Below are 21,556 nucleotides of genomic sequence, written 5' to 3' on the forward strand. Positions count from 1 at the left end.
GTATTTTGGGAGCAACAAAAAAGTAAACCTATGGTGCAAGATGATTGGCTTACTATTTACTATACATACATATATATATATATATATATATATATATATATATATATATATATATATATATATATATATATATATACAGTCTGTTTGGAAGAAAGCTCCCGGACCAGCACTACCCTTTGTGCAGTCTTTTTATTTCACACACATCTCATACAAATCCGACGTTTCGGTCCTCTTTGGGACCTTTTTCAAGGATATATACTCATAATATACTCATTATATTCATTAGAAAGAGTAGGCTATAAATATAACAACCAACACCACCGTAATCAACATCTGTTCTAGACTTACTGTTACTTTTGTTATTTGACAATGAAATCCATTTATTGTGTCTTGTTTAACAACATTTCTATGTAAAACCAACACGAGTTATTTATCAAAGTCTGAATTTATCTCAATATTTTTCACTACAAACTCCGAATCCGCTCTGGTTTTTTTTGGTTATTTATTATAACTTTTTCCCGAAAATTTGCTATTTGCATGAAAAATCTGATTTTCCTGAATTCTTCTGACTTTTTTATCTGATTTTCACAATTTTTTTTAATTTTCACTCAAAAACTTTGGGGTATTGCCCAAAACCCAGCGCACATCAAAAAATCATTTGGACTTCTCCTATTGACTTATTTGCAACCTCAACAGGTCACAGATGCCGGATTTTCAGATAAAGACTCAGGGTTTTATAAATTCCAAAAAATTCAGTAAACTGTAAAGTGCCACAGATAATTTGCAATTAGTAGAGGTAATTTTGCAATTAGTACTTTGCTCTGAGTATTATACTCTGTGATTTTTTTAATATAAAATCAGACTTTTAAAAAATCACGAATTTTTCTTGATTTTTGCATTCGGAGTTTAGTAAATAACCCCATAGTGTTGAATGACCCAATATATAATCTAATGTTTTTACAGTATTATACACTGCAAACAGATGTTCACTTCACTCTGTAAAATCTTTCTCCATATGAGTGTAAAATCAACCCGCAGAGTATAATACACAGAGGAAAGTACTAATTGCAAAATTAACTCTACTAATTGCAAATTATCTGTGGCACTTTACATAGTCCTGTTTTTAGTTCTCTTGGCTCTACACAAAGAATATTGCTGCAATAAGGCATAGGTATTAAAAAAGCACATTGTTTAACATTGAATACATTTTAATAATACATGTAATAAATATTTTTTAAAAAGGTGAGTTTTGTTTTCACAAATCCTTTTATTGTTTTTTTTTTTAATTAATTTTAAACCCCAGTTTTATGAAAACCAAATTATTTACTCCCTAATCACAATCAGGAGATCAGTTGCTGGATTGTCAATACATGCCCATAAATATTCCAGCTGACTGGTGCAATTGATTGATGTTCCAACGCGTATAATAGCTACAAAATGGGAAGCATGGATTTTATGTTGATTCCTTGCATGCTTGTTGACATGAAATTATTATTTGTTTTATTATTTTATTTGGAAAATGCAAAGAAACCCACACAGTCACAGGGAGAACATTTTAACTTCATGCAGATAGTGTCTTGCTAGGAAACAAACCTACAAACCCAACACAACCAGGTAGTAATCATTATGCCAATGCATTCATTTAATGTTATTATTTTATTGCAGGAATTCAAGAATCTCCTTTACCAAATGGTCATTCACTTCCAGGAAGAGATTTCCTAAGAAAACAGATGAGAGGGGACGTCTTTACTCAGCAACAGTTGGAAGTATTAGATCGAGTGTTTGAAAGACAACATTACACTGATATCTTTACTACTACTGAGCCTATCAAGCCTGAGCAGGTATTGTACCTATTTCAGTTTTCATTTCATATTAATTTAAGTTTAAGCATCTTTTAATAAGCCAGAATGGAGAATATGTTAAGATAGTTTAATGTACATTCATACAGTTAACTGATGGTAGTTTCATTCAGTGGCCTGTGTCTCTATACAAATATATTTGCTGTATAAATAGCAATAGTGTGTGTGTGTGTTTATATATCTATAGACACACACAAATATTACTAAAAACGTTGGCCAAAAGTCGTCAATTGGAACATCTAGTCATGAGTTCTAAGCTGTTCTTGTGTCAGCACAAGAACTATTCACAGGGAGTTCGGAAAAGTCTTATGTTGCCATAGGCAATGCATTGACAGGAGTGGTGTAAAGGTCATTGGTTTGGTACTCTGGTGCAGTAAAAACTCAAAATTAACATTTTACCAATTGTCAGTCTGATGATGAGTTTGGGTTTGGTGGATGCCAGGAGAATGGTAACTGCCTGAATGTGTAATGCCATGATTTTCATGCTTTGTCAAAAGTCCTCCAGTTTGAGTGAAATACTAAATACTACAGTGTACAATGACATTATATACAATGCTATGCTTCCTACTCTGTGCCAACAGTATAAGAAAGGCCCTATTCCTGTTTCAGTACAATTATACCCCCATGTGCAAAGTGACATCTGTTGGTTTGCTGAGCCTTGACTTTAACCCAACTGAACACTTGTGGGATGAACTGCAATGCATACTGCAATGTATGCCAGATTACCCAACGGCACTAATGTACTTGTGGCTGAATGGAAGCAGATGCCCCCAATAATGTTCTAACATGTAGTGAACATTCTTCTCTGAAAAATAAATATTTAAGAAAAGCAAAAAGAGGATACTTTTTTATTAATACTCTTGGTTTCATATGAGATATTGCACAAGCAGCAGTACAGACACTTTAGTAATATAGTGGATATTAAGGTCACAAGACACTAAGGTGTATAATTAATATTCCAGATGGAATTAATATTCCATTTTCAGATGGGTTTTATGTAGAAAATATGGATGTCAGTTGGGTACATGTCAGGGCTGTTTCTCAGGAGGAAAACTGTATCATCAGTGAAATATTAATTAGTGAGTGACAGATACAAGGTTATATTTCATTAAATTGTGTATTAAACATACACACATTCAAATATTGTTATTTTAAAGATATACAAAGGTAAAATATGTCATACAGTAAATTAAAGTAGCTTTGAAATTATTTTTATCCTTATTTAATTGCACACCAGCATGTTTAAAATGGTAAATTATGGTAAGTGTATATTTATTTGTATGTTTAGCAACAGAATGCTGAGCAGCATTGATTAGAAAATTGCTAAAATAAAAAAAGAAGTATTTTAGAATGATATTATCCTTGTAAACTTTTTGTATTTGTTAGACAGTGGTTTCTCAATGCACATTAACTTGGAAAATATTGTATTTTCTTTTCTTTCTGCCAGTAGCCCGCTGCTGTCAAGTCAGTATTACTTTGTGCAGCTATCAAACCGCACGAATCTGCCCTTGCTCGCCTTTGTCTGAATTTGTATTTGCATGAGGCAGAAGTAGGAAGCAGGTCAGGTTCTCAGATGCTCTTGTCACTATAACTGTAGAAATTCATGCAAGTCTTCCCTTTTGTTCCCACCAATCTTGTTAATGAAGAAGCAATAGGTATTTATATTGTTCTTTAATTTACTTATTTGAGAATAGACAAAGGGCTGTATACATTCTAAAAATGAGTGTAGTGAAAGCTGATATATTTTATGCCTAATGGCATTTTTTTACTATTCTAGGGACTATAATTTGTGTGTCCACTATATTTTTTTTAGTAGAAAACATAATTCGGTTTTGTTATATTGATAGTAAATATTTTATTGGATGCTTTATGTAATCCATTGTGAAAAGACTCTTACAACTTGGATTTGCTGCACACTGGAAATTTTGTATGTTAGTGGCTTCCGTCAGTTCCTTATCCAAAGAATTGTACATCTTATTTCCTTATTACACAAGAACGCACACTAGGGTCTCTTTACTCAGGAGCCGGTTGACTTATCAGTATGTTTTTGGACTGTTGGGAAACAACAGTGTGAAGAGCAAGCAAAGTCAGTACGGAGAGCAAGTTAAACTAAAACTCAATCAATGTTTAGGAATACTGGTTCATAAAAAAAAGTCTGCAAATGAATACAGGGAATACTCCAAAAATTCTTGAGTCTCAGATTCTTGAGCTGAATTATGTGCCTCATTAGGCAATATGGACTGTTAGGGGCAGATTCATCAAGGGTCGAATTTCGAAGTTAAAAAACGTTGAAATTCGATTTCAAAAAGACCAACCGGAATTAAGTCAAAGTTTTTTTTGGTCGAATAGGCCAGTTTTCGATCGAATAGGTCCGTATGTGATTGAATTAAAATCATACGAATTGAAGTAATAGCGAATTCGATCTAATTTGATTTGATTTCCAAAAAAAACTTTAAATTTTCAAAGTCCACCAATTGGCTCCAAATAGGTTCTAGGAGGTCCCCCATAGGCTAAAACAGCAATTTGGCAGGTTTTAGATGGCAAATAGTCAAAGTCAAATTTTTAAAGAGACAGTACATGATAAATCTCGAAATTTGAATTTTCTAATTTTTTCAAATTCGAGTCAAACTTATACTATTCCCTAGTCGAAGTTAGATTTTCACCTCAACCTTTGATAAACCTGCCCCTTAAAGTATATATGATTGCATATTAATCTACAAGTATTCACTAAAGAAATTGTTTAAATTAGCCATATACTGATTTTTTATGTTGGAAGTTTATTTCAATTTAGAGTTTAGCATAACACAGATCTAGTCCTCATCAAGGTAATCCTACATTCCTCATGTGTTAAATGCACTGCTAGCAGGTTTTTTCAAGGTATGGCTCATGATGTTATGTCTTTTTGGAACAGTCAATCTAAGGGCTATTCCACACGGGGAGATAGCCACGCGTTTGCGGTCGCGGCGACAAAGCGCCGCGCCAGTCGCCGCGACCGGCGCAGGCGACAGTTTTGTATGGGTGCCTATGTAAAAACGCCTGTGCTAACCACACGAGGCGATGCGCTTTTCAACAGTCGCCTGAAAATGCCTGGCGACCGCAAACGCGTGGCTATCTCCCCGTGTGGACTAGCCCTTACAAACCTAGCAACTAAACTAAAATAATCTACCCCCAATTTTGTTTATATTTTAATGCCTAATTGAAATTATAAGAAAAGAATATATTACATTGCCCATGGTGGTCCAATGTATATAAAATTCTACAATGGAAAAAGTAAAGCATCTTATACAGTACCTAACAATGCTTCACATACTGCATTAATTTGTGTCGCGGATTTACATCTCAGTCCTAATTCTCCCAATCATCTGCATAGAACTGCCTTTCATTGCATGACATATTGTGCCCCCTTATACTGCATCAAATGGAAAATGATCTTCCCCTTCAATGAATCAAAGTCTATAAAACCTCCAAGCATTATACTGTATCACAGAACAAACTTCCCTATTAAAACCATGAAATAGACAAGTGCCCCGATATTATACATAAAAAATCGCGGTAGTGCCGCGGTAGTTGGGGGGGTGTAGTTTACAAGCGAGTTGAAGAAATAAGAGAATATTCAGACTAAAGATTCTGAAATGCTGTCAGCAATGTTTCTCATCAATGAGGGATTGATAAAACAGCTACTTGCAAGCATCAGAGGCATTTATAAGGAGCACTTTATGGGTATTTAATGCATTGGTTGCATGGACCCTATGGTTTAAAGTGCAAATCTGCAGTTTGCTTTTGTAGACCAAAAACATTTCTGTGCTAAATTTAAATGGAATAACAAAAAACAATACAATAAAATATTATTGGTCACATGGGATTTCTTTAACATCTGCTAAAGAAGTGACAATCGCTTTAAAATATGCAAAAGAATAACTTTTCTACTGTTCCACAGTTATGATCATATACCACATTTTCTGCTCTCTGGGACCTTTTTTGCTGTGAACTCTATTCTTCTTATAGATTATGGAACTTTTTTAATTAGCATACATAGTTGACATGCATGTTTTGCCAACAGAAGTACACAACGGCAACTCATTAAATATATATTTTAGCACAGTAAAAGCTAATTTAATCATTAGTAGTATTAAAAAAAATCCCTTTATTTTGAACAAAATTAACACATTAAGGGGCAGATTTACCTAAGGTCGAATATCGAGGGTTAATTAACCCTTGAAATTCGACTGTCGAATGTAAATCCTTCGACTTCGAATATTAAAGTCGAAGGATTTACCGCAAATAGTTTGATAGAACGATCGAACGAAAAATCATTCGATCGAACGATTAAATCCTTCGAATCGTTCGATTCGATGGATTTTAACCCATTGATCAAAAGGATTTTTCTTCAACCAAAAAAAGATTGCAAAGCCTATGAGGGCTAACATTGACTTCGGTAGGTTTTAGGTGGCGAACTAGGGGGTTGAAGTTTTTTTAAAGAGACAGTACTTCGACTATCGAATGGTCGAATAGTCGAATGATTTTTAGTTCGAATCGATCGATTCGAAGTCAAAGTCGTAGTCGAAGGTCGAAGAAGCCAATTCGATGGTCGAAGTAGCCAAAAAAAACATTCAAAGTTTTTTTTATTCTGTTCCTTCACTTGAACTAAGTAAATGGGCCCCTAAGCTCCATACTGGTTTTGCCTGTCCAATAACTGAAAATCCTCTACTAGACATAATGTTATAATACTGAATTGAAACTATTAAATAAGTGTTTGCTTAATTTCCGCACAATTATTGTTTTTCACAAAAGTTGATAAGAAAATGTAATCTTTATTTGTTCAAAGCATTTTTATGTGTAAGGGGTAAAATTAATTACAAGGCCGCTACAACGAAGGGTTTCTTTTAATTAGATTTGTTAGCTAATTGGATAATTTGTATACAATTTTACCTTAATTTTTCCTAGTTAATACTGAACCTTTTTCTGTGGCAAGTTATTAGGTAAGCAGCTATCATATTTCACATTCTTGTAGAATATTCTATATGGCTCACAATATTAAAATGTTTCACTGCTAGGAATTCTACTAAAGTAGCAGAAATATTCAGCATAGGAATTTGTGAATCATATAGAACCATTATCAACTGTCATAAAATATATGTGACAAAATATAATTTGTGCTCACATCCAAAAATCATCCCCTGGAGTCTGTTGACTTCTCTGTACTACAGTATAGCCATATTTTTCAAAGAACCCACTTAAAAAACACAGCTTCACAACAACGGGACAGATACCCAGATTTCTCTCTACCAATAAATAAGAGACATTCTAGGTTATGTAATGACAAGTTTGCTACATGTCTATTTACCTATAGTGTTAATGGCATGGTCATACCTAGTGCTGTTTATTACATATATGGGATGTTCCTATTGTTTTTAATGTTAATCTGTCAACTGTTCATTTATAATATATCAAGCCATAACATATAATTTCCTCATCCTGTTGGATGACTTTCATTATGTCTGCCACCCTCTTATACTTCCTGGTCAGCTGTAAAGGTCAAAGAAGTGCAGCAACCCTTAAAGGCCCTTAAAACCTTTATGGGGGAATGTAATAAAAGTCATTAACAGAAAAAATATTCACAAAATAAATTAATTATAGTGTTTGCAAACCTGGAAACTGTTTAACGACCACTTCCGACAGTGGACGAAGGTTTGCAAATTTTATCGTTTGCGACAATTCGCAATGCAATAACATTTTAAGGAAGAATATTACATTGCGAAATAATTCTTATTTGTGCAAATTGTTTTGCATTTTGGGACTTTTATTACATTCCCCCATTAATGTTTTGGTTTTATTGTTAAGACTTCTGCTCCCTTATGAATTAATTGGGCATTTGTTTAAATGAACAGTAACGTCAAAAAATAAAAGTGTTTTAAAGTAATGAAAATATAAAGCAGTGTTGCCCTGCAATAGTAAAACTGATGTGTTTGCTTAAAGAGATACTGTCATGGGAAAACATTTTTTTCAAAATGAATCAGTTAATAGTGCTGCATCAGCAGAATTCTTCAATGAAATCCATTTCTCAAAAGAGCAAACAGATATTTTTATATTCAATTTTGAAATCTGACATGGGGCTAGACATATTGTCAATTTCCCAGCTGCCCCATGTCATGTGACTTGGGCTCTGATAAACTTCAATCACTCTTTACTGCTGTACTGCAAATTGGAGTGATATCACCCCCTCCCTCCCCCCCAGCAGCCAAACAAAAGAACAATGGGAACGTAACCAGATAGCAGCTCCCTAACACAAGATAACAGCTGCCTGGTAGATCTAAGAACAACACTCCATAGTAAAAACCCATGTCTCACTGAGACACATTGAGTTACATTGAGAAGGAAAAACAGCAGCCTGCCAAAAAGCATTTCTCTCCTAAAGTGCAGGCACAAGTCACATGACCAGGGGCAGCTGGGAAATTGACAAAATGTCTAGCCCCATGTCAGTTTTCAAAATTGAATATAAAAAAATCTGTTTGCTCTTTTGAGAAATGGATTTCAGTGCAGAATTCTGCTGGAGTAGCACTATTAACTGATGTGTTTTGAAAAAAACATGTTTTCCGATGACAGGATCCCTTTAAGAAACACTACTATTGTTTATATAAATAAGCTGCTTTTTAGCAATGGGGGGCAGCCATTCAAAGGAGAAAAAGCTCAAGTTACTCAGCAGATAGCAAATAAGGTCTGTCTGTCTAATGGTGTTATCTGTTATCCATTAGTTAACCTGTGCCATATAGCCATTTTTCAATTTCCACCATTGCTCCACAGCAGCTTGTTTATATGAACTATAGTAGTGTTTCTGAAGCAAACAGATCAGTTTTACCAGTGCAAGGCAGCAGTACATGATATTTTCATTACTTTAAAACACTTACATTTTTTGGTGATACTGTTCCTTTAAAGAGAGAATATGAGCTCTGTATAAACAAACCCTACCCTTCCACTAATGGCTTACTATTTCTCAATTTTATTAGAAAAAAAAAGATCATTATACGGCAAAGGGTAATTTTATTATCTAAAAAAATACTGCTCTCAGCAGTTACAGTAACACATTTTATGCCTGTACATCAGGCAAATCTGTTTATGCGTCTAAAAGGCCCACAAGTATTCAGACTTAGCGTTAATTTCGTATTCCTTTATCAAACCACAGATGCACCCATCTCAAAACTTTTTCTCAGTTAAAATATCTCTTCAGTTTTCTTAGAGCACAGTTTTCCCAAAAACAATACAAACATTGACAGCATCATAGCAGTTTTAGAATTTCTCTTACTTCAATGTGTTTTAAGTGTAGGGTAGTGAGAGTAGTTATGGTTCAGTTCAGATACATCTGAACAGCCTTTAGTCTTTCCTTTTTTCTCAGTACAACTGTGTTTAACTACCATACACTCTGATGGTGCATCAAGAAAACCAAAGAGTAAGCAGTAGTGGGTAATAATAATATACTCAGTTTGTATTTAAATTGGTAACCAGAGGGGGTCGGTTATGAAAATAATGCAACACTTCTCCAGGACAGTAACTCATAGCAAGTCAGACAGTTGCTTTTATTGTTGTATTGATAGATAACAACAATAACTGCTGGCAGGATGCCCTACATAAGTAATAATGTTTGGTGCAGTCTTATTCTCAGCTTTACTTTTTGATGATTAGCTTTAAAATTTGGTACTGAATTAACTAATTCAAATGGTGAAATGTCAGTCCCTGAAATGTAATAGAGGCATAAGGGATAAGATTGTGGTTCTTAAAGTCTGACAGATAATATTTGGAAATGCCAGCAGAGGGGTTGTTAATCTTTCCTTAAAGGTTGAGATAGCATCATTTTATATTGAAAGATACATCTATTTATACATCTATTTATGCTCTTTAACATGCAAAAATTGCAGTGTGTGACTAGTGAAGGGCGAATTTCAGCGTAAAATTGTTGAAAATCTAATTTTGATTCACATATTAATTTTGACGCCCCCGTCAATTCGCATCAATTTTGACGCTGGCATAAAAGTCAATGGGCATCTGAATAGTGTTGGCGCACAACAGTTTTGACTTTTGAGAGACTTTTCCGCCATGCGTCCAAATTTTTTTGACGCTGGTGAATTTTCGCTAACTTATTTGCCAGCAGCAAAATGCAGAAATTTGCCGCGAATTTGCACCTGCTGAATTTATTCGCCCTTCACTATGAGTGACCAGTACAGGAACATTTACATGGTAAGACCATTTGTCCAGCGAAGGCATCATAATGGCAAAATATTGTCAAATACCCACAGGGAAAAGTAAAATTAGCAATATACGGTAGTTCAGCAAGAATAGCAAAACACTCATCTAATTGGTATCTGTCGATTACTGGAGCAGGGCGAAACTTTTCTGAGGTAACTACACAACTCATTGAGACTTAGCATGTGGAATTATTACAGAATTATACAGGGAATCGGTTAGTTTGCAAGAGGTAGGACTAGAAAGTAGTTGTAGTTATAGTCCCCATAGCTATACTTGAGTGTATGTAATATGCTTCATATTCAGCTAGATGGTAATGTCCAAGGTTAGAGGTGATAATGTTCCATTTTGCAATACCTATAGGCATTCTGTTTTTTTACACTATTGTAGGATTTAGTGATTTATATTTGAATTGGAAGGAGTTGCAATCAATATCTGCATGTATCATTCTTTGTTATTTAGTATAAAGCAATGTTATTTAAGCTTGAGGTAGAACTTATTAATTTATTACTAATTACTAATCATTTTACACCTTGCTTTCTATTAGAATATATTGACAAGTAAAATATATGTAAATCTTGATTTTGTCATCATTAGAAGACATAACACATACTCATAGTCTTGACTATGAGTATGTGCTTTGACATGAAACTCACAAGGCTATCATGTTTACTACTGGTGTCTAAATAAAGATAATGTTTATTTCACTTTGCCTGTTAGTAGGATTCCTAGAGTGACTGCCAGATTTTGTTGATGGTATTGTTACGTGTTTTTAAGCTGCAAGACTGGGGCATGTGTAACCAAACCCCATGTGAAGACTGGTGACCCTATACAAGGATAAACATATCCTTACCTTTACACTAATGGGATTTTCTATCCTATACTGTTTGGGTATAAAGGCCCCATGCACACACCAATAAACTGCTCTCTTGGTTTGAAAGGTAAACAGCTTTTATTGGTCATCTTTACACAGTGTGGGCCTTATGGAATATACTGCAATAAATGGTTTGACATACAACTATTTTATGGTGAAAGTAGAGCAGCCACAAGTCATGAAAAAAAGCTATATATACCAAGAGCGATACTCTAATCATATTTAGCCCTTATAGCAATATCCAATGCCTTTGTACATCCCTGCACAGTGAAAGTGCACATAAAATAGATTGGACACTTTATTAAGCAAGATATGAGGATTTAACAATTTAATAAGCAATTGCATTTTAAATGAGGTGCCAGCATTTTCAACTGGCCTTCGAAACAATTTGTTTGCTTGTTAATTTGTTTGAATTCTGTAAGTACAGCAAATCTCTTTACTGCTCTCATGAAACAGTGGCGAATCCTTCCATATTTACTCTCAGTAGACTATTAAGCAACACAGGCTATTAATTTGGCCTTTGAGTCTTCACTAAAGCCCATAAAAGTGCACAGTTGTCAAATGAAGTTCATTTTAATTTCCTTTCAATCACAGTAAATTATTCAGGTGATAAATCAGCTGGGGCAGCTTCTTCTCTGTAATAGAAACCCTAATTCCTGGCTAATTATCCAGCCCTTTGCTGCCAACAGATCAATACCACTACAAAATAGAAAGGGCTGTTAGTCTGCAATCGGATTGACAAAGACAGAAAGGCAACTGGGAAAATTGTGTCGTCAAAGCGACCTTCTTCTAAGTTCAAAGATCAAGAGAGGTTAAACAGCACAGATTTTTTTTTAAGGAATTTGCTTGCAACGAGAGACAGATTGGTGTGGTGCAGCCCCAGCCTCTGTCATTCTCAGCTGGTAAGGGATGGTCCGTCATTTGTTCATCATGCATGTGTCTAAATGGTTGTCTTTAGGGATTAGTAATTTTTCTAATGTTTACTGCAGTCGTTCATTCATCATGTCAGCTCTGCCCTTGACCTTCGTCATTTAGGACAGGTTACTAGATATTTTCCTATTCACTAGATCAGCCACAATAAAGACACAACTGTTAGGCCACATTTTGCAACAAAATCACCCCCGCAATTTTTTAACATATGTATGTGAAAAAATAGAGTTGTCTGTGAATTTTGTGATGTAAAATTCCCTGCATTTAATTGCAAAATGTAAAACTAGTATGACATTAAGTATAACACTGCTGCGTGGCAGCACCGGGGTCCTACGTTCAATTCTACTATCTTCAAAGAGTTTGTACTGTATATTCTTCTTGTGCATTCATGGATTTGCTCCTACACCCCAAAAATATATAGGCAGGTTAATTGGCTCCAGATACAACTGACCATAGTGACTTCAACAGGCACCTTAGACTTAGCTTCACTTTTGTGAATGATGTATAATATGTGTATAATATGTGTAAAGCACTGTTCAATATCTTGGTGGTGTAATAACACAGGTAGTTCAGTTAGCATCAAACCACTCTCAATAAATGATAAAATCTAATTTGTTTCATACTGGGAGTTGTGCTCGATACAGCTGGAAGACTTAAATATTGTGAAAACCTCACTGATTGTTATCAAATGTTATTAACATTTACTACAGGCAAAACAACAAAGCTACAAACCCCAGCAACTCTCTACAAACAAAGCTGGTTTAAGTGGGGGTGGGAACGACGTAGTTGCTAGAGTGTCATGGTTTTTCCCTGACCTAGAACAAATTAACTTGAATCTGACATAACCAGGGTGTTGAACCTTTGTAGAAATCCCCTATTAAATGTCAGCTGACTGCACTCTGAAATTATTGAACTGCGTCTGATAAACACTGTTTAAATCTTAAATGAACTGAATGATAAACACGTGAAATACTGTATAACATGTTTATTTCCTATATGAAGGAATTTTCTTTCTTTGTTAAACTTTGTTTAATATTCATAACATGTAAATAAAATGTTAATGACATAGTAATGGTGCAAATAATCTATTTTAAGGTTCTGTCAGATATTTCAAAGAAACAAAAAAAATTAAAGGAATTTAAACATATGCTTTATTAAAGTATTAAAAAACTGGACTTTTAATTTATAAAAAACAAAAATCAATTGTACCACTGACAAGTAACTGCGTATTGCAGTAAAGGGGCTTAAATGCTTAGATGTATTCACTATGCTTGCAATAGTGTGCAGCATCATGACCAGGGATACAAGTGCTCCCAGCATGGGTCCTAGGGGGGCACAGATTTACGCCCCTTACTGCAAAAGAACTTGCACCTGTGGCATTGGTTCATGAGTCTTTCAATCTGAAACTATGGGATTTTAGGAATTGATGAGTTCTCATGACTGGCCAAGTTCCCATTCTATGGCTCAAGAACTCTCACCAGAGCATTTTCATGCTAAAAGCCGCTTTTTGCATTTTGGAACTAAGTGAGGGAAACACAGGCACATTTCACATTTTGGAGCTTTCTTTGAACAATAGAACATGAACAAAAGAAGTGACATGTCCAAGCTACATGTTAGTTTTGTAGTAGTTTTTGTGTTACTGGCTTCAGTACAGCTGAGGTGATCATGATGTAATATCATAAACATCATAACAGGCATGATAAGTGTTTCAGACTGAACTACTCAATAGAGATAGCACTTTTCCTCACCAAAGTTGAGTATATGGGCCAATACTAAACCAACGATAGCTGGAAGAATGGGTCAACACTTTAAATTATTTTGTTGGTGCTCTGGGTATATGGTCTCTCTCACTTTTCCCTTTTTCAATAATTAATTCAGAAGTAACTCATAAATACTAAGGAATTAAGAGCTCAGCTTAGTGAGATTATGGGGGAATGTAATAAAAGTCGCAAAGAGCAAAACAATTTGCACAAATAAGAATAAAAATTTGCACAAATAGGAATAAAAATTCACATTTAGCAATGTAATATTCTTCCTTAACCTGTTATTGCATTGCGAATTTTCATCACGCACAGCCCACTTTTAAGAAGAGCTTGAAGGTGTCGTAATCTTTTGGAGCAAACTTAATAACTTTTTCAGTAAGAAGTTTTATTATATTCACTGCGCATAAAATTCGCAAACCTTCCTCGCGCAAAGGAAAATTTGTTCACACAGAGGCATAACTTTTCTGCATTGCGAATATTATCGTTACCGACTTTTATTATATTCCCCCATTAGTGTTTTACATATATGCTTTGTTGCTGTGGCTAATGGTTGAATAAGAGCAGTGGGGGTTTTTATTTGTAAAATAAACTTTCAAATAAATGTATCCATCATCGCATATGAATATGTTACAAATTAGTTATTTAACTATTGTAATAGACTTACCATTTTTCTATTTCTATTTCACATTTTTCTGTCTTGACCAAGAGCTAGTCTAAGTTGCTATGGCTCAACATGATTTTGTTGGTCATTATGCAAGATATCATTATGCAATACTTACTAAATTTTTAGATTATTATATCCCATTTAACGTAGGGTTCCTGTACTTTCCATACTCCAGAATTAATATATTCAATGTACAATAGTCTGTTGCTGTGCTGCTGTTTGCACTGTTGGTGCACTAGATGAGCCTGTAAGAGTGGTATATCAATTAGACAATACATTTCAGACGAGCTCATACACAGTTAAAGTAGTTAGTGTCATCTGATATTTCCACAAAATAAAAACTTTGAAACAATAAATGTAATATAGCAATTTTTACTGGGTTTACTAATGAAGAATATGATGCAATTTATTCTTGTGTTCTTAAAAGTAGCAAGTTACACACTAAGAAATCTACCCCTAAAAATACATCACATAAGTTATTCTGCATGCGCCAGCACACACAAAGCATACTGAATCAGAACATGATCACAGTGGGGGTGATCTTGTTCTGAATATTACCTTGTGGTTTCAGCAGGTTCGTTGGCTACCACGTTTGGATCAGGTTGAGTTTTCGGGCGGCTCGGCAGCTCAGTGGCGCGATTTTCGACTTGCTCTTCATCATGAGCCCCACAGCCGAACCTCGGTAAGTCCACATGCTTTTTAAAAGCAAAGTTGGAAGGTGCTTGCTTTCCAAATGATCCTTCTTTTGGAGGATGTCTTGCTGCCGTTAGCTGTCATTTTTATGTTGAATCTCAAATTATATGAAACATCTACTTTTTTTTCCCATCATAAGATAATTATTTCAAAACCCCCCCTCTGTCTTTCTTGTTTATTTTCAAGGTGTTATTTCCCTGATTTTTATAGAACAGGGTAATTGTGGATATAGACATTCTAGTAGAAAATGAATTGGAGTAACAATGTATGTGCATGTTATCGGCACATTTTCTCATCTTTAAAAGTAAATGCCTTATGGGGAGATTCATGTAAACTATACTGAATTATTCTGAATTGTGGGGAAAGTGGTTATATTACTGCTTTCCCATCACTGCACTATTTCTACCCTAGTTGTTGTTATCAGCTTGACTGTGAAGGGCATGTGAAAATAAATCTATGAATATATATATTTTAGACTTGTATTTTTGATTTATACATGTATAGATTTGTTGTCACCAATAGAGGGTGGATTAAGCAAATATGACAATTAATAAAATTGCAATAAAATAAAAACTATATAAAACCTGCCTAACTGCTAGTTTATCCAGAGGAAGGCGAAAAACCCTTCTGAAGCCTCTTCAATTTATCTCCTGACCCTATGATGCCAATCAGACCCTGGATCAACGCTGTACAATACTTTTTCAATAACCCTGTAGTTTCTCACTAGCTAAAACCCCCTTTCTGATGTTGTCTAATGTATCAGCCAGTACAACTGATTCAGGGAGAGAATTCCACAACTTCACACCTTAACTTATCTGGAGTTAGTTAATTTGCCTGAATATGTTTGGAGTGGTTTGGGGCAAACATCAAGCAAGGAAACGGAGCAAATTCCATGCAGCTCTAATGGTTGTAGTTTTTAACCTCAATATAGTGGTTTAAAAAATAGCCAAATGATATAAATAATTTAATTCCCATACTATGTTACTGTAAATATAGAAATATTGATTTTATGTTATCTGCTTAGAAAAGCATTGCAGTTTAAGCATACTGTATGTGTGGATTGTGCACAACATTAGATATAATGAAAGAAGACTAATAGCATAGCAAAATGCTTTTATTTCGTGGCAGTTATCAGCGATCTATTAATTTAGGATTTATTGTAATTCCAACATTAAGGAACAGGGAGTTAGATGTAGCCATAACCTCCACTGGACCAGCAAAGAATTCTGCCATATTTTATACACATTCTGTAGACTTGATTTTCCTTCTTTCACACTACTTCATTCAGATGCATGTCTCTAAAAACATACACACAATGCATTAAGTATATATATATATATATATATATATATATATATATATATATATATATATATATATATATATATATATATATATAGATAGATGTATTTATGCAGGGAGGGTGTTCGCAACGATGTACATACGATTGTGGAATTTTAATAGAGCATAATCTTTGCAAGAAAGCTCTATCACAATAAATATTAAAACATATTAAAACAGAGAAACAAGTGTCTGTCAACTAACACACAAACCCTTCTATATTCCATCACACAATAATCCTTTTTACCAAATGTGGGGTGGTTGGAAAATGTTAGTACAGAAGACGTGTGCATACATTTCGTTGTTAAAGATTTATGCTACTGTACAATAATATCATAGTTGCTTTCTGATCATCGGTAGTTTGTAATTAGAATTGGTCAAATGAAGACTCATTGGGATCCTTGGACCCAGCTTATTTTCAACACTTTGATTTCTCGGATGCTACATAAATTTTACATAAGCAAATCCCACAACCTAACGCATTCCCATGGATGTACAGCAGTTCAATCTTTTTCTGCTTTTATTTTTTTGTACTGCAGCCGACAGCATTATGGAAGCCCATTTAAACAGCAAATGCAAATATTTTCCATCTCTCACTTGCGCTGCTTTGTACTCACGGGGCAGTCTCTTTATTGTATATGCGTGTGCTTGGAAGAGATTTACTGCCTTGTGGCATGCCACATGTCTTAAAAATTACACTGCCCATTTTCTACTGAAATAATTTCAACGAAGAGTGGCTCCTATTACAGCCAGAGATGTAGGGATGTCATGATTTATCATTATTTATGGTCCCAGGGCCTTGTTTATGCACGACGGGTTAGGTGCACTGGATAGCAATGCCATTATGCAAATGACATTGAATGTCCTTTCTGAGCCTAAATAATTTTTGTGTTGGACGATTAAACCTCATCTGTTATTGATATGGGCTGCAGTCTGGCTATTAAAGAGTCCCAACAGTACTTACTCCCAGTAATGGGAAAATTGAGAGGAAGAGACTAAACAATTGCCTCAAGTGTGCTTTGATTGTCTAGTAGGAGTCGAACATAATAAACCCCCTTGAATGGAAATTGTATTTGCTACTTAGGGATAAATAAAGAGGGGAGAAAATGCAATACATTACATTTTGTGATTTGAATAGGCACAAAGGAGCATTTACTTTGTTTTCAATTTATATATTTTATTTATTTTTAGGCAAATAGCAAGTTACCAGGAAAGGTTTCTATACAGTGCATAATCTATTGGATGAGGAAGGGGGAAAGCAGGGAGGGTGAGGGGGCACATAGGTAAAGACTGGGAAGGACCAATATACTCTGTGAACAAGGCAGCTAACGTCACCAGGTTTCTCCATCTCTCTCTCTCTCCCCCTATTTTTGACACAGCTGTGGAGTCACATTTTGATCAGTGTTGATAGCTTATGAATTCCAAAATTGACAAAATTTAGAGAAAAATGAGGATAATCCATCTTCCTTAGCAGCCTGTCAGGAGCTGGCTATACTTCATAATCCTCAATTACAGATGCTATTTTCAGATATTTACATGCAGATATTAAATACAAATGAAAATGAGAAACAAAGAGAGAATGGAAAATCACACGTTTATATGTGTAAATTTTGAAAAGAAATAAGAGAAGGAATGTTCTATAGATATGTTATTTGTTCAGACCCTATCTTAAATATGTTTAGGGCTGTGCTGCCTTCTTAATGATTTAATGAATGTATGTAAATGGGTTCCTTAATGAGTTCACATTACAGTTCATTTCAGGCCCAGAATATGTGTCTGCTATATGAATCTGAGAATGCAGAAACAGATATGAATCACTCTATGCTCCACTGATACAAACCATGATGTGTGGCTATGCCAATGGGCTCAAAGCATCTCTTGATCAATCCTCATATACCAGTTTGAAATTTTCTTCTGAATATTGAATCAGTACTAGTGCATTTTTAAACTTTTGGCTTATAGTAAAGATATTAAAATCTTTACAAAGAATAGTGTTTGTTCTTGAAAAAAAGAATAATCAACAATATTTAGTTGTTGAATAATTTTTATCAGTGACAGGAACAGTGTCAGTATCAGCATCAGTCCCCCCCCAAATATATATAAATATATTGTATATATTTAAAGTTACGTAGCATTGTATACTCACACAAACGCATACATACATGTGAACATAAACAAAGCTATTGTTGCAGATCTTTTGTGTCTTTTTCTTATATAATTAAAAATTTGAAACTGACAGCCGGTATTTTAGTTGTCAGGTTAACTGTATAATATCCAGTATTATGATTCCCTTTGGGTTTCTTGAACTTTGCATGTTAATTGAAAATTTTTGCTGGAAGTTTAAGATATTATACTATTCTTTTTATCCCTTGGCATTTTTAAATATCATCATAATGTGGCTAAGTTGGCAATTAATTAACAAAAAGGAGCAAATGATACATCAATCTGTTCATTTAGTTTTTTTCAAAACAATGTATTGTTTAAAATATTTACATAATGTGAATTTTGATACTCTGGAATTTGCTGTTCCCAATATGTTATCTGTATTACAGCAAGATATTTCCACATGTACACAAGCCACATATATTTGACTTAAACTGACTATAGACTTACCAACTGATTCTTGCCAAAGGAGTTAATTAAAACTGATACTATCATCATAGTTTGATCACCATTTCATTTTTTTGTGTAATTTCTGTTCGTTAAAGGGGATGTGTACCTTTATAACAGTGTTTTGAATATTGACAGATTTCACCATTTAAATATTTACAATTTGGTCTAATTGAAAAAAAAGGATTGTCTTCAAACTATTTACTTGTAAATGTAGCTCTGCATAAAGCTCTGAAAGACAGGGGGACTCCAACATGCTCACAACTCTGGTGAATCACATCAGCCAATAAGATCAAGGATATGTAAATAAATGGAGCATGTGTGAAAGCAATCAGTACCTGTGCTTGCTCCACTATGCCTCATTCAGCCAGGGTGTGGGCAATCCCCTTGCTTGGGAAGAGAGAAGAGATCTAAGCATCTATGCAGAGCTATCTTTGCAGGTTTAATTAAACCAACTGTAACTATTGTTTAAATTGCCAAATCTGTCTACATTCAAAACTGTAATAATGGAGAACATTCCTGTTAAGTATTTCACATCCATACATGTCTCAGTGGAGTTTAAAGTTTAAGGTCCCTATCACAAGCAAGCACTATGGTCATCAGGTTATCAGGAGCCAATTAACTCGCTGTATGTCTGTATGTTTTTCAAGTGCAAGGAAACCCCACAGACACAGGGAAAACATACATACATACATTGCTGATAGTGCCCTGGCTGGAATTTAACTAAAGACTCCCCACTTAACTTGCCTGGTTGTATTTCAAGTGCAACTTTACTACTGTACTGCAAGTTGGAGTGATATCACCCCTCCCTCCTCCCCCGGCAGCCCATCAGCAGAACAATGGGAAGGTAACCAGATAACAGCTCCCTGGTAAATGTAAGAACAGCACTCAATGGTAAAATCCAGGTCCCACTACGACACATTCAGTTACATTGAGTAGGAGAAACAACAGCCTGCCAGAAAGCAGTTCCAACCTAAAGTGCTGGCTCTTTCTGAAAGCACGTGACCAGGCAAAATGACCTGAGATGGCTGCCTACACTCCAATATTACAACTAAAAAAATATACTCGCTAGTTTAGGAATGAAACTTTATATTATAGAGTGAATTATCTGCATTGTAAACAGTGTAATTTAGAAATAAAAAAATCATCATAAAAATTATTTTTATAATGTCCAGTCTGTGTGTATGGAAAAAGCTGTACTTAAAAACTCACTTATACAATGTAAATTAGTTTATGGCATGTACTTGTTTGTGATTACCTTGTACTTTCAAGGGAGACCAGAAATACCTGTCTCTGAAGCCCTTTTCCCATTCACTTGTAATACTTGGAAAGTCAGTCAACAGGAAGCAGCTGCCAGCAGGGACAGGGTTTTGATCACTGCTGTTCTGCCAAAAAGGACAATAATGATTACAAATACTCTTGTACCTTGAGTCTTAAAGATTCTGTACAATTGTCTGCCTTTTATGCATCCCTATGAAATTTGTAATGCAAGACTGGACATTTTAAAAGAAAGGTTTGCATTGTCACATGGTTATCAGGAAATAGACTCTTATAATGCAGGTTTTCCACAAATGTAAGTAAATGAATTTTCCCCTAAACCTCACTCTTTTAACACTGTATATAAAGCAATAACAAGGAGAAATCAGATGGCACTCACCAAGCAAAATGTGCTGAATTTTTGTGGTTTATTCAGATCTCTGAACAACGTTGTGCAGAGATCTGAATAAACCACAAAAATTCAGCACATTTTGCTTGGTGAGTGCCATCTGATTTCTCCTTGTTATTGCTTCATGTATGGAACTGAAGAGCAGCAAAGTTCCCAGATAGAGCACCACAGTATTTAACCCATGGAGGTAGGATTCTATTGAAGTTTGATAACACTGTATATAGTCTTTTGCACTTATTTTACCTTGATGAAGTTGTCCCTTTAAAGTAAATATATATATATATATATATATATATATATATATATATATATATATATATATATATATATATATATATACATACACAGTATATCACCTCAAATATATATATATCATCTCATTCTCAAAACGCAAATTTAAATAAAATGTTTTGCTTCCTGATGTCTGATATTGATGTTGTGATTAAAGCAACAGAAAGCCATGCAATGCAATATAAAATAGTGTTTAAAGGGATTGTGATACATTCCATGTTTTGTTTAGACCAAGACGACAAAAACATTCATAGTGCAGGTACCCCCCCCCCATGTCTGCAAGCCCAATACATACTAATTATGTTGCTCTCTGACATGGAGCAGCTTCCTCAATGTCATTGTGCTTGTGGGCAGGCAATATTCTTATAGGTTTGAGGATAAAAAAAGGCAGTGTCCCAGCCTATTAGAACATAGCCCTGCCCCCAAGCATGCCATTCAGGAAGCTGCAGGTGTAGCTCAGCTTAGTTAGTAATCAAGGGTGCTGGAAGGGAGCATGGGGCACTACAAAAAGTTATCAATACCTTGGTTTAGGGATTGATATGTTCCTGTTAAAATAAGATGTCATTATCTCTTTAATTTACATTATTATGTTAACATGCACATCATTAACTATGTCTTCATCCTAATTTA

At 34.8% G+C, this 21,556-nt stretch overlaps 1 protein-coding gene across 4 annotated transcripts in view; it reads left to right on the plus strand.

The window, feature by feature from the left end:
- Positions 1 to 21,556, plus strand: part of LOC108703726 (paired box protein Pax-5-like) — a 133,610-nt gene that overhangs the window by 53,808 nt on the left and 58,246 nt on the right. For 2 of the 4 annotated variants that reach the window (XM_018239937.2, XM_041579986.1), the window contains exons 6-7: positions 1,666 to 1,841; positions 14,897 to 15,007. In XM_018239937.2, the coding sequence (XP_018095426.1) occupies positions 1,666 to 1,841; positions 14,897 to 15,007 (287 nt within the window). The remainder of the gene's footprint in view (positions 1 to 1,665; positions 1,842 to 14,896; positions 15,008 to 21,556) is intronic. The other 2 variants (XM_041579984.1, XM_041579985.1) reach the window with 2 other exon arrangements.

This window comes from Xenopus laevis, chromosome 1S (assembly GCF_017654675.1).
Source record: "Xenopus laevis strain J_2021 chromosome 1S, Xenopus_laevis_v10.1, whole genome shotgun sequence".
Lineage (NCBI taxonomy): Eukaryota > Metazoa > Chordata > Amphibia > Anura > Pipidae > Xenopus > Xenopus laevis.